The 12,535-nt window shown below is 44.1% G+C and overlaps 1 protein-coding gene across 1 annotated transcript in view; it reads right to left on the bottom strand.

Annotated features, from left to right (window-relative positions):
- Positions 1–772: 772 nt before the first annotated feature.
- The window catches only part of Kdsr (3-ketodihydrosphingosine reductase), a 35,882-nt gene continuing 24,119 nt past the window's right edge, over positions 773–12,535 (bottom strand). Inside the window, exons 9-10 of the mRNA XM_034513019.2 lie at positions 8,206–8,307; positions 773–4,172 (exon numbers count right to left, since the gene is read on the bottom strand). Of these exons, the coding sequence (XP_034368910.1) occupies positions 4,053–4,172; positions 8,206–8,307 (222 nt within the window). The 3' untranslated portion in view covers positions 773–4,052. The remainder of the gene's footprint in view (positions 4,173–8,205; positions 8,308–12,535) is intronic.

Genomic DNA, 12,535 nt, shown 5'->3' with positions numbered 1-12,535 from the left:
TCTGAGCATTTACAAGCACCAAAGGAAGACCCACAATGAAAAACGTGTTTAAGGAACATCTTCTCAGGATGAGCACACATTTCTGCTTACAAGAAACCAAGGTGTTCTTTCACCTACATCTTGCTGTCAAAATTAGACACAGCTCACAGAATAAGCAGAAACAAGGGTCAGAAAATCTATTTGCATGTGAAATATAACTTCAAAAAGCTTTATTAAATTCTCTATTTCTTAGGCGTTTTTTTTGTTACTCACAGACAGAGCATACCTGAAATAAATGTTCAGATCCTAAGTATATATTATAAAAATATTACTTCCTAAAAATAATAAAAATCAGGCCTTATGAAATGCCCAGGAAGCCAAATAGAAGACTTTTCTAGTTTAAGTATCTTTAAAAAGACAAATTTCTAGAAAAATAAAGTCTCAGATCAGTAAAGCTTGTTCTGTATGTGTAATTCAGAAATACAAGATATGAAAATCATTACAGTACTACCATGATCCAGTATCGCCACAAAAGCTTCTAAAGTAGCAACCTTGTCCTAATATGTATCAAAATAGCTGTGTGTTCTCTGCCAATGTCAAAATGCCTTAGGAGTTTGCACCACAAACAGGTATAAAATATAACGGCAACTCGAAAATCAAACCCATAAACTTCCATTAACCCAGAAAAATCAGAACAGCAAGATCCAGTCTGGAACCGGAGGGTGACAGTCAGCAGGGGCCTTTCAAGCTGGGATCCTAAGGACTAAGGATGATAAGAAAGACACAAAGCATCTTCTAGCAAAAAGTATGAATATTAACTGTGGTCTTCGGCAAGACACATTTCAATTAGAATACAGTACACTAAACTTAAATACCACAACATGATGCAGTCTACAGCCGTCTACAAGGACAAATGCATAGGATTCTTGGATTGGAGCAAATGGTATAGAAATGTTCTCATCACCTAACAGAGAGTCATCTTAAAGGTTCTGCTTTCAGGAATCAATATATGATTTAACAGATCTAAATACATACCACTAAATTATACAGAAAGAGACCACAACAACATTCTAAATGTCAACTGTGTAATTACTAAAATTTAAAACTATAGAGGAGAACAATTTTTATAAAGACTGTTTTTGGATTGGAGTAAGGAATCAAACCCTGGATCCCAAGCATGCTAGGCAAGTGCTCTCCAGTGAAACACTTCCCAGTCTGGTGACCATTACTCTTTTTCTTTTTTTAATAAATAAATGATTGCCTCCTATTCATTCTCAGTTACGAAGAATCCCTAAATTTATATAGCAAAATATTAATTTTTCAAATGAACACAAGGATATATTAAGATAAAACAATCCAACCTGACTATCAGAGCAGGCATTCAGAACTGAAACCCCAGAAGCCCTTGGTCACAGAGGAAATGGTAGAAAGGAATTCTAAGCTTCAGTGACCTGACCTGACTCAGCCTTAGCATGTGGTAAAGAACACAGAGTGTTCAACTCTGGGGGCGGGGTGGGGGGAGGGAAGCTGACAATTCCCCTATCAATGGGGCTGTCCACCCCCCACTACCCCAGCCCCAACGATTCTTATCCTAAGCAGAGAATTGTAGTTTTCCAACTCATCGGGGATAAAATCATGATTTTCAGGGGCATGGCTTCAATGTTGCATTCCAAGCAGGAGTATCAGACTCTGTTGGACTTTGAAGGTAATGTGGAACACATACTGAGAAGCAAGATGCTTGCACGGAGTCTAGGAAAGTTAACAAACAGGCACATTACGCTGATGTGACAGGAATAAAACCAGTATTCTCACATCAAGTTCCTCTGTGATTATGGTATCAACTTTAGAAGAAGAGTAGAGCTCATTCCAAACTTTTGTGAATCCGGGTGTTGAGGCCTCTAATACTCTGGGCAAAAAGGCTCATGCCGTGGCATCCTGGTCTCTGCAAACCTGAGCTTAAAGTGGGCTAGGGTCAGAATCACCCACTGTGAAACAAGGCTTTTCAGTGTATGTCTGGCATTATCCACACAGCCATCCTCTGGCAGAGGAATGTTTGAAAACAGTATAATGAAAAAAGTTAATTGCACTGTGTCAGATGCCATCTGGGATTAGATTTTAACAGGTAAGAGTAGAAAGTGCCAACTGTCTGAAAACATTTAAAAGAAAACAAAATTGGAAACTGTCCAGATAGGAACACAGTGGTTTCCTCTGAACTGGGAACAACTGGTCCTTACTGTTCCACCTCTGCAGATGCCCAACATGACAAAAGCTGCCAACTTTGGCTACATTTGACTGAATGGGTGTTGGAACCATTTTGGCATTGTCAACCTGCTCCTGTAAACTAATGCATATAATAAGGAATATCTTCTATAATGATATTTAAAATGTTTTCAGACCTTCATAAAAATGGAGCCATTAATTATCTTATTAATTAAAAACTAAGCCACCATAAAGTCAAGAGTTTGAAAGCCACCATAAAGTCAAGAGCAAAAGACTGCTTGGCTCATTGGCCATGGTGAGGCAAAGGTGAACTGCCAGAACTCAGGTGGCTGAGGTAAAAGATCACACAGCAAAAAGAAAAGCAAAAACCAAATGTTTGCCATGGCAATAAAATCTAAATTTTCAAACCCTTTTGTTTGTTGGGTTTTCTGTTTTGTTTTTTGTCTTCTATTTTTTAACATTAAAAAAAGTTTTTTTTCTTTGAAAGTAGTGGTATTTTCTCGGTAGCGTGAAGTGGAATGCAGTATTTTGTATACAAGGAGGCCAGGGTAAAACATTAAGACATAGAAAAGTGTCCAGGAGCCTGGGGAACAATAAACAGGATGACTGGGGTACCAGCTGGACTCGTCAGAGGCACTTGTTACAGGCTCACCCACAGAGCAGCAGACCTGCAATGCACAGCGCATGCACATAAGCTGCCGTCGGAGGGTGAGCACGGGGCTCCTTACCACGCTGAAAAAAACCTCTTCAGAGTCAGTGTGGGAGACAGAGCAGCTCAACACCCATCTTCCAAAATGAGCATCTTCAAAACTGATCGCCTTTTAATAGTAAGACTGAAAAATACACAGCCAGCTGCCTTCCCTAAAGCTCAGTTGTATGTTCTGAGAGTAAAAATGTCATGCTTTTCATTTTTTTATTTTAATGAATTCATGGATTAATTTAAAAAGTCAAGTCAAAAACATTTGTACTGGTCTCCATCTTTTTTTCTACCTTTCTTTTACAAAAATATTATAGTAGCATAAGCGAAACTAGAAAGAGGAATACGAAGAAGCACTGGGAACTGAGCTGGAATGTGAACTTCAGGTCGTCATGGCTACTGAAGAAACTGTAAACTTTTAAGCTTCTATGAGATTTTATTTCTCTTCAGAAAACACATAAAGAGGCTGCCTTTCCCCTTGAATAAAAATGAAAACGTTGTAAGCGTTAGTCTAAGAAGATAAGAAAGCCCCGGCAAGCCTTGCCTTCCTCTGTGCTACTCTCTCATCCCCCTCGAGTCTTATGGGATCAAAGAGAGAGAAACCAGCTTCACTAGCAGAAGCAAGCCCCAGGCACAGCAAGAGGTGCTGAGAGTCAGACTCGGGGCTACTCAAAGACATACCATGAATAACATACACTGAAAAAAAATTACAAAAAATAAAAAAGACTAATAAAAACCCAGGCTGTCTTTCATGAAAAGTTAAAACCAAAAATCAAAAGAAACCCTCAGAAATTCTTAGGTGCCACAAAGGACATTTCTTGACCTCTATGGGCAGGATGGGGGAATAACTGAAAAGCCGAGTTTACCGTTCTGGAATGCTATTCTTTACCCTGTTTTCCTGTTTTTAGTTCTCACACCATCACCCCCCAAACCCAGAAAACTAAAGGTGTCCTGTTCTGCATTTGCATAGTGTTAACAGTAACGTTGTACGGATGGCCTCATGGCCCTCTGCTTGGAGCCAGATTTGTGAAGAGCACGGGGTCCGACCTCACACATTCAAAAACGACACCCAAGAGTCTGGAGGCCAAAACTTGAGTCCCTTTAGCAGCACACGGTTCCAATCACTGGATTTAGTCTTTCGTCCAAGGGGCAAGGATTAGGCGGTTTTGTCTACAACTTCAGGTTTTGCTTTCTGCACCATGCATCGGCGAACTATGTTATCAAAACTTCCAAGGTAAAACAAAGCAATTGTTCGGAAAAGGCCCATGGTGACCACCTGCAAGATAAAGGGAGACCTTTCAGCTCATCCAACAGGACAGGACAATAGCCCATTTTATAGTAGTTAAACCTCTTCTAAACAGTTTCTAGGACACATCTAATCTGCTCCAAGAACAAGTATAATGAAAACTTTGTAAATGCCAGTCATTCTCAAGAACAGAATACGTCTGCTTTGTACACTTGGTCGCACTGAGCCAGCCACCCAGACAACAATATTTGTCTGAATTAACAAATTCCAACCATAAAAAGAACAAGCTAGGCATTCTCAGAAGTCGGTTATAGCTCCTAGGCACGGTGAGATCCAGCATTCCAGATAGCAACGCTAGAATCAAGATGTCCTTGGCTAGGATTCTTGTTCTGAGTATTAAGCCCTTTTGCTGGGTGCTCAGGATAGTGAAGTGAGAAATATATATTCCTCTCCTACCCGAACTGATCTGTTTATTTATTGAGGCAAAGTCTCACTATGTTGCTCAGACTGGTCTCCGCTCCTAGTCACCAGTGTTCCTCTCGCCTCAGCCTTCTAAGTAGCTGTGACTGACTACAGGTGGGTTGTAGTGGAAAGATAATCAAGTAAGGAAGCAAATGGTCCTGGGGGCAAGGCAGCAATTATCCATAGTCATTTGCCCTCCCACTGACAGTTTCTCACTAAAGCAACTTCAAATGGCATCATGGAAAGATACACATTTTCAGATACGTAATGACTAAAAAAAACATTGTCTCCCAGGTATCCTCTTCCGAGAATAAGATAAAGTGAGAGGTCACGGAAGTTAAACACTGACGTGTGTTCTGGAGTTCTGAAATCTGTAAATATCTGAAGAGAAAGGCCAGCAATGGATTTATAATATATTAACAGGCTGGGGAGGTGGCTCAGCTGGGTAAGTGTCTCCAGGATGCATGGAGTCCTGGCTTCCACCTAGCACCACATAACACAGGCCTGGTGGCATCCACCTGAGATCACCGACTGGAGAACGAGGTAAGAGGATCACAAGTTCAAGGTCACCATCTCAAGAATCTTAGGGCGGAAAAAATAACGGACAAAAAAATAATACTGTAACTTTAGTCATGAAGAGAAGAAAACATTTCTCAAATACAGATCTAACCATAATGATAATAGAGCTATGTACAAAAATTAGCGTGGGGACTATGCAGGAGAGCCAGCCCTTCTCCACTCGGAAGGACACACCAGAGAGAGGGACAGCAGGAGGAGGGATGCACACTCCCAGGCAGTGGGGCAAACAGTGGAGGCTTTGCTACAAGGAGTGACTGCCTCCGAGATGGCACAAAGTGAAGCTGAGGAGGACGATTTCCCCAGAAAGCCTTAGGCAACAGTCTGAGTGCAAAGGGGATTAAAAAACAAAAAACAAAAATAAACAAACAACAACAACAACAACAAAAAAAAAAAAACCAAGAAAACTAAACAGAAGCTGGTCAAGGACCAACTCGTAAAATGATGGCAAGCAGCCATGGTCTTGGGAAGGGATGAAGGAGGTGTCCCGGGAGAATTTCTGGACATCGGAAAGATCCCATGTGCCCTGGAGCGATGGGTGGATATGCGACTCCCCCAGAAGCACAGCAGTAACCAGAGCGTAAACTGCGGTCTTTATGAGAATAGCATGTCAATACTGACTCATTTGAAATAAAGATTCCACACTAACTAAGGACTCAGCGACACGCAGGCCACAGTTGGTGGGTGTATAGTGAACGTACTATATTTTCTATTAAGTAAGATCTGTTATTTAAAATACAACAAAGCAAAGGTCTGGGAGAGGGAGACATCAAGAGAAGGGACAGCAGTGGCGTACAAACTACTTGAGCTTAAACAGGGGCCGGTCCAGGCACTGACCACAGGCAGGGAGGACACACACAGACAGCAGGAGAGCTGAGGGAGCGGGAAGAAATGGCAGCAGGCTGCAGCTGGTGCTGTGCACTGGATTTCAAGGTTCATCCAGTGCCCCAGGCAACCACTGATGGGTTTATATAATGCAGAGTTGTACTTCACAAACACAGCAAAGAAAGTCGCTCAGCATCTGTGCACTCCAGTGGCCAGCACAGGAGGTGTAGGTCACAGGGACTGGGAAGGGGCTATGCTCTATTCTACGGGAGTAACTGCCATCTTTGCCTGCTGAGGAAGCAGTCTGCTTAGGTAGACCTCCGGATGTCCCAAGAAATGTCTCAAATTTGGATTTGTCTTGCAACATCTGATTTTGAAACAATTTCATTTAAATGTACACACTCTTGGAGAGTGGTGGCTCACACCCATATCTCGGGGCTAGGGAGGGTGGCGGAGGAGAGTCAGTGTAAGGAGGAGTCACTTCTATCAGATGGACGACAAAGTCACTTTTCATGCCCCCAGGCTCCTGTTTACGAGTTCTCGCTCACAATGTAGGTGGATCTGGTAAGGGATCGTGATCTCGGTGTCGACTCTGGGATCATCAGCAGAGATGCAGAATGTGGGAGAGATCTGAAGAGCAAGGTGTGAGTGGGGCCAGATCTGAGAGAAGCTGAGGCAGGGTAGTCAGGGATCACAGTCCATCTCTGGCTTGGGCATGAACACCCATCACAGACTGACCACACTGGAGGAGAGGGCTGTGGCAAGAGATGTCATACAGGGACCCGGAGGCCTATGGAGGTTTATTTTAGACTTGCTGAACTGGAAATGTCTAGTTACTTCCCAGGGAAAATATGTAAAAGAAATTGATTTTTAAAAAAGTTGGAGTGTGAACCTAGTTCTAGACTGAGTTTTAGACTTGGCATCGTTGTGTGAAGAAGCAGGACGGGTGGACAGGCCTAGACTCTGTGCTCTTATCCAAAATCCCTGTGTTGTGCAGGTGCTGGCTGCTGGGGTCCAATGATAAGCAAGAGTGACTTAGGCCCTGTCCCCAAAGATCTTATCTGTAACAAGTTTTACTGTCAGACAAATCATGTTTTTTGGGGGGGTGGGGGGACCATCTCAGAATGAGACAGGTTAGGAAAGGACCTGAGAAAAAAAGAACTAGGAGTTATCTGAATGCACCTCACACAGATCCCTACAGACCAGGGCTTTGTCAGCCAGCACGCGTGGCGTTGTCCCCAAATGTTCTTTCTATTACAGCTCTAATGACACGGCTGCTGTTAGCACTGCTCTCCAGTTTCAGCCGCTCCACGGACACGTAGACTTAAAAGTATGTCCAGTTCTGAAAGTAGGAGTCCACAGACTCCATAAGGGTTAGTGAACCCTCTTACACCTAACTACCTGAGGGAGACAACCTTAACGACAGCTATGAATTCTCAGGCTTGAGAGATGGTTCAGAGATCAAGAGTATATGGTCTTCTTCCAGAGGGCCTAGATTTGATTCCTAGCACCTAGCTGCCAGCTTACTCTTTGTCACACCAATTCTAGGGAATCCAATGTTTCCTTCTGCCCTCCATGATCACTGCACACACGTGGACACTGCGTGCACACACATGGTGTGCAGACATCCATGGGGACGAACTCACGCACATATCTTTTGTGACCCTGGCTAGGCTCACAGACCTGACAGGCTGGCTGGCTCACAAACTCTGGGGATCTGCCACACGGGGCCTGGGTTCCACACAGGAGCAACCACACTGCCTTTTTATGACATTGCTGGCAATCTGGATGAAACTACTAAGGGCAAGGTGTGTCTGGTCCTCTCTCTGAGTCTCCTTCAGCTTAGCTACTGGGGGGCTTGATGAGCTATCAAATGGTTTCTAAGCTAATTTTCATTGTTTGTGGACAAGGCTGCCCCCACACCATTCTAGACCAAGTTTTCCTTTTTGAACACTTGAGAGCAAGGAATCTTTACTGAAAAGCTAGCTGAGCACCCAACAACAGTGACAACCCCTCGTCTGCCTGCAGCCTGGTCCGTCACTTTCACCCAGTACATATCCTTAACCTGCTTGTCTACTTACTGTTGGCAGAGAAAGAAACTTTACATTAAATTACTGCACTCTAGTCTTCATCTTCTCACAGAAGTTGGGTACAGTTAATTCTTGTTTTGTTAGTCTACCTGTCTGTACGTCTACCTTACCTGCTGGAGTCCTTCAGTGATGGAAGTCACCGGGGCCATCCCACAGGTCACGGAGGACAGCATGTACCCATCTGAGCCAATAGAACTATTAAAATTCCCTTGCTAGAAAAGAAGCAAGAAAAAAAAGAGTGGTATGGAGTAAGTTTAATGGAGTCAGTTCAACATTGGAGAAGCAATGGAGTGTGTCCCTCCACTTTATGTGAGATAGCATGGCCACTTAGAATATACCAGAACTGAAAAATGGACACGTAGCCTTAAAAGTATGTCCAGTTCTGAAAGTACGAGTCCACAGATTCCCTGTGGGTTCCAGACCTTTTCAGGGTCTCTAGGGACAATGAAACTGTTAAATGACATTGAGACACTAGCTGCTCTCCCACTGACCTTTGTACTTATGGACAAAAGTGCCACAGCACAAACCAGAGTTTCTGAAGTGTATGGCCCTAATGCAGCCACTGCCACCACCACCGAAGCACAGAAGAAACACACACACACTAAAAAAAAGTCTTAGCACCCAAAAGGCACATCGTTCTTCTTTTTTTTTTTTTTTTCTTTTGGTTTTTCGAGACAGGGTTTCTCTGTATAGCCTTGTCTGTCCTGGAACTCACTCTGTAGACCAGGTTGGCCTCGAACTCAGAAATCCGCCTGCCTCTGCCTCACAAGTGCTGGGATTAAAGGCGTGCGCCACCACTGCCCGGCAAGGCACATTGTTCTTAAAAATACATGATAAAACAGAAAAGCTCCTCATTTTGTTAAGTTATAATCCTAAGGGCATTGCTGGGCTAGGGCATGAGACTCTTAATCTCAGGGTCATGGGTTCATGCCCCACGTTAGGCACCACTTTGTTGTAATAATTATTTTAAAAAAGCGGCCACTGGCCAAGCTGACTGTCTAGGCTGCAGTGGCTCTGGCTAGCTCAGCCACCATGTTCAGTGGCCAGAGGCCATGTGGGCGCTGCAGCTAGAACCCACCAGCCAGAAACACCAGCCCTGCCACCCACGAGACACCAGCATGGGAGATGGCTCTGCCAATCTTCCACACTGTCTCTGCAAGGCTGGGCAGTGCCCAGATCATCCCACCATCCACACGGGTTTGGTACAGATGAGACTCTAATGCTTAGATTATCCAAAGGCTTATATATTTGGTAATGATCAATAACAAGATGCCCATACAATCAGAAGTGTAACCCAATACCCAACCTAGATATACCAACTACTGTTGACTGGTGGAGACATGTGAACACCTGCCTCCATGTTCGCCTCTCTCTCTCCTCTCGTCTCTCCCCTAGCTCCTCCTCTTCCTTCTCCTCTTCCTCCCTTACTCCTCCTCTTCCTCTCTTTATTCCTCCTACAAGTATGTGTCACTTCTTTGTTCCTCAGTATAATCAGGGGCCTAATCCATTAGTTAAACAGGTTTGGGGTTGGTTTGTTTTTGAGGCCGGATTTCAGGCTGCCCTTGAGCTCGATCTGTAACTGAGTGCTGGGATTACAGGCATGTGCTCTCATACTCAGTAGATATGGTACTAGGGAGGAACCAGGGCTTCATTCCTACCAGACTATCACTCTGCCAGCTGAGCCTCATCCTAGCTACACTACACACAGGTGTGCACACAGCATTCACAGGGACCAGCATCTCCTGGAGGACACCGGGAAGAGGGCTTCTGTTCTCAGGTGACAAGTAAGAAATTCACTGGGAGTGCTTCGGCTTGACTAGGAACACTAAAGGCTGGCCCACGCCTTGAAGAAAAGCCCTACATTCCCACTTGGGCTTGAGGCACAAATAGGGCAGACAAGTGAACTGAACTTGCAGTTTGCAAGAAGACCACAGAATACGTATGTGCATGGGGAAAATTAAGATTTATGAAAACTTTGTCCATCAGCATGAGATGGTTGGCTTCCTGATATTTCCCTGATCTCTGATGAATGTGACTTTTGATAACTCATTCTCCATATTTTCCAAGTGACTAATGCATGTTTTCAAATGAAGAATGAGTAAAAGATCCATTCAGAATAGAAATGAGACATGGATTTCAGTGTCACAGAGAACAGAAAGCTCATTGGTGCAGTTTCTAATTTCACACTGCAACCAACCTTTAAGAAACTCCTAGTTGTCATCAAGAAGGGGGTTAATATAAAAATTAAAAGGAAAGGAAGGAAGAACATTATGCCCATTATCTGCAAAGCCTGTGAAGACTTTATCCCCTCCCTACTACGTATCTGTTTAAAGTCAGATTTTCTTCAAATGTTTGAAAAAGAATGTATTTAACAAACTGGCCACAGAAGCAGACACGAAAAGGCAGCTGGCATCCATTAGTGTGGACTTTGTAGAGGCTCGTGAAAACACAATGCCACTCTTCCCGATGAATTTCGGTTTGAAAATAGCTATGTTTGAGCCACGCATAATTGTGCGTGCCTGTAATATCAGCACTTGAGAAGTGGAAGAAGGGTCAGTAGTTCAAGGTCACCCTCAGCTGCAATTGAGTCTGAAGCTACTGGAGCCCTGGACGAAAGAAACTGAGAAAAGTCAGGACCCGGCAGACAAGAGCTCTTGTTTCTTGAGTCTGATCTAAGTTTGATCCCAGAAACCCAGTGAAGGAAATAAGTGACTCCTCAAATCTGTTGTCTGACTGTTATCCTCACACATGCATGCCCAAAGCTACCCCTCCCCCACCACACACACAATTAAAAAGAAACCATAAAGAGGGGATAATGCCTGTAAGTCCAGTCCCAGGGATGTGATGCTCTCTTCTGGCCTCTGCAGGCATTGCACATACATACATACATACATACATACATACATACATACATACACACACTCAGGCACAAACATACATCAAAAGAACAAATAAAGCTGTGTAGAAATGTAATAAATGTATTTAAGTTTTATTATTGCCTATCGTGTGTGTGTGTGTGTGTGTGTGTGTGTGTGTGTGTGTGTGTGTGTGTGTTGACTGCATGCATGTCTGGGTACAACATGCTGCCTAAGGAACTGCTAAGCCTCCATGTGGCCGTGGGGATTGAATCTAGATTCTTTACAAGAAGAAGGGCTGTTAACCACTGTGGCAACTGCCCAGTCCCAATTTCTTTGATTTCAAATGACTTTATCTCCTAACTAAATCTCTTCTCCATCTTCTTCTGCTGCTGATGGAACCCAGGACCATGCACATGCAAGGCAAGTACCACCATCTTAAGACAACAACAAGACACCTTGAGGGTACTTGTTTTGACTTGAGGGAAAAGCAAATTAGCTTTCAATGCCTCTATGCCACTGCTCTCAGCCTCTAAAGGCAACCAGGACAAACTACAACCCCTTTCCCCGCCCCCGTGTGCATGTCTGGGTGTGCAAAGGTCAATATTGGGTGTCTACCTCAATCACTCTACACCTTATCTTTTGTGAACGGGTCTCTAAATGACCCTGGCTAGGCTCACAGACTGGATGGGTTGGCTGGCTCACAAGCTCTGGGGATTTGCCTGTCTCTGTCCACACAGGGCTTGGGTTACAGACAGGAATAACCCCACTGGCTTTCTATGTCAGTGCTAGGAACTCAGTCCTTTTGTTGTTGTTTTAAGATTTAAAAAAATATGTATGTGCATGTGTGAATGCCTGCATGTATGCATGTGTACCATGTATGTGATGGTGCAGTGCCCAATAAGGCCAGAAGAGGGCACTGGAGCCCTGGAACTGGAGTTAGCGGAGGTCGTGCTGCTTCCGAACTGGGGTCCTTGTGCTTGTAGAACTTACCAAGCTATCTCTCCGCGTTCTTTTTTTAAAAATGTTTATTTATTTATTTGTGTGTATGTGTGTATACAGAGGCCACGAGGAAGTCAGTTCTTCCTTCCACTACCGGAGTCTGAAGAACTCTGGTTACTAGGATTGGTGACAGGTCCCTTTACCCATGGAGCTGTCTCACCAGGCCTTTGGGTCTCTTGGTGAGGCTGCTGCTGTTACTGTGTCCCACTAACTTTTTGGTACTTAGAAGCTGCCCCATGCTCTCTGGGCAGCGCTCATGGCAATAGAGTCCAGATTTTCTGAAGCCATGTAGGTTGCTATGTTTCTGCATATCCCTCGATTGAACCTTGTTCTACAAGTGGGTTAATCGGAACGTGGTCAAAAGAACTGTGCTGCTGGGCAGTGGTGGCACAGGCCTTTAATCCCAGCACTTGGGAGGTAGAGGCAGGCGGATTTCTGAGTTCGAGGCCAGCCTGGTCTACAGAGTGAGTTCCAGGACAGCCAAGGCTATACAGAGAAACCCTGTCTCGAAAAAACCAAAAACAAAAAAACTGTGCTACACCGTGTTCTACACAATGCTTTATACAGGTCCTAAGGCCAACTC

This window comes from Arvicanthis niloticus, chromosome 10 (genome assembly GCF_011762505.2).
Source record: "Arvicanthis niloticus isolate mArvNil1 chromosome 10, mArvNil1.pat.X, whole genome shotgun sequence".
Taxonomy (NCBI): Eukaryota; Metazoa; Chordata; class Mammalia; order Rodentia; family Muridae; genus Arvicanthis; species Arvicanthis niloticus.
Note: the sequence above shows the minus strand (reverse complement) of the source record. Positions and strands in the feature narration are given on the sequence as shown.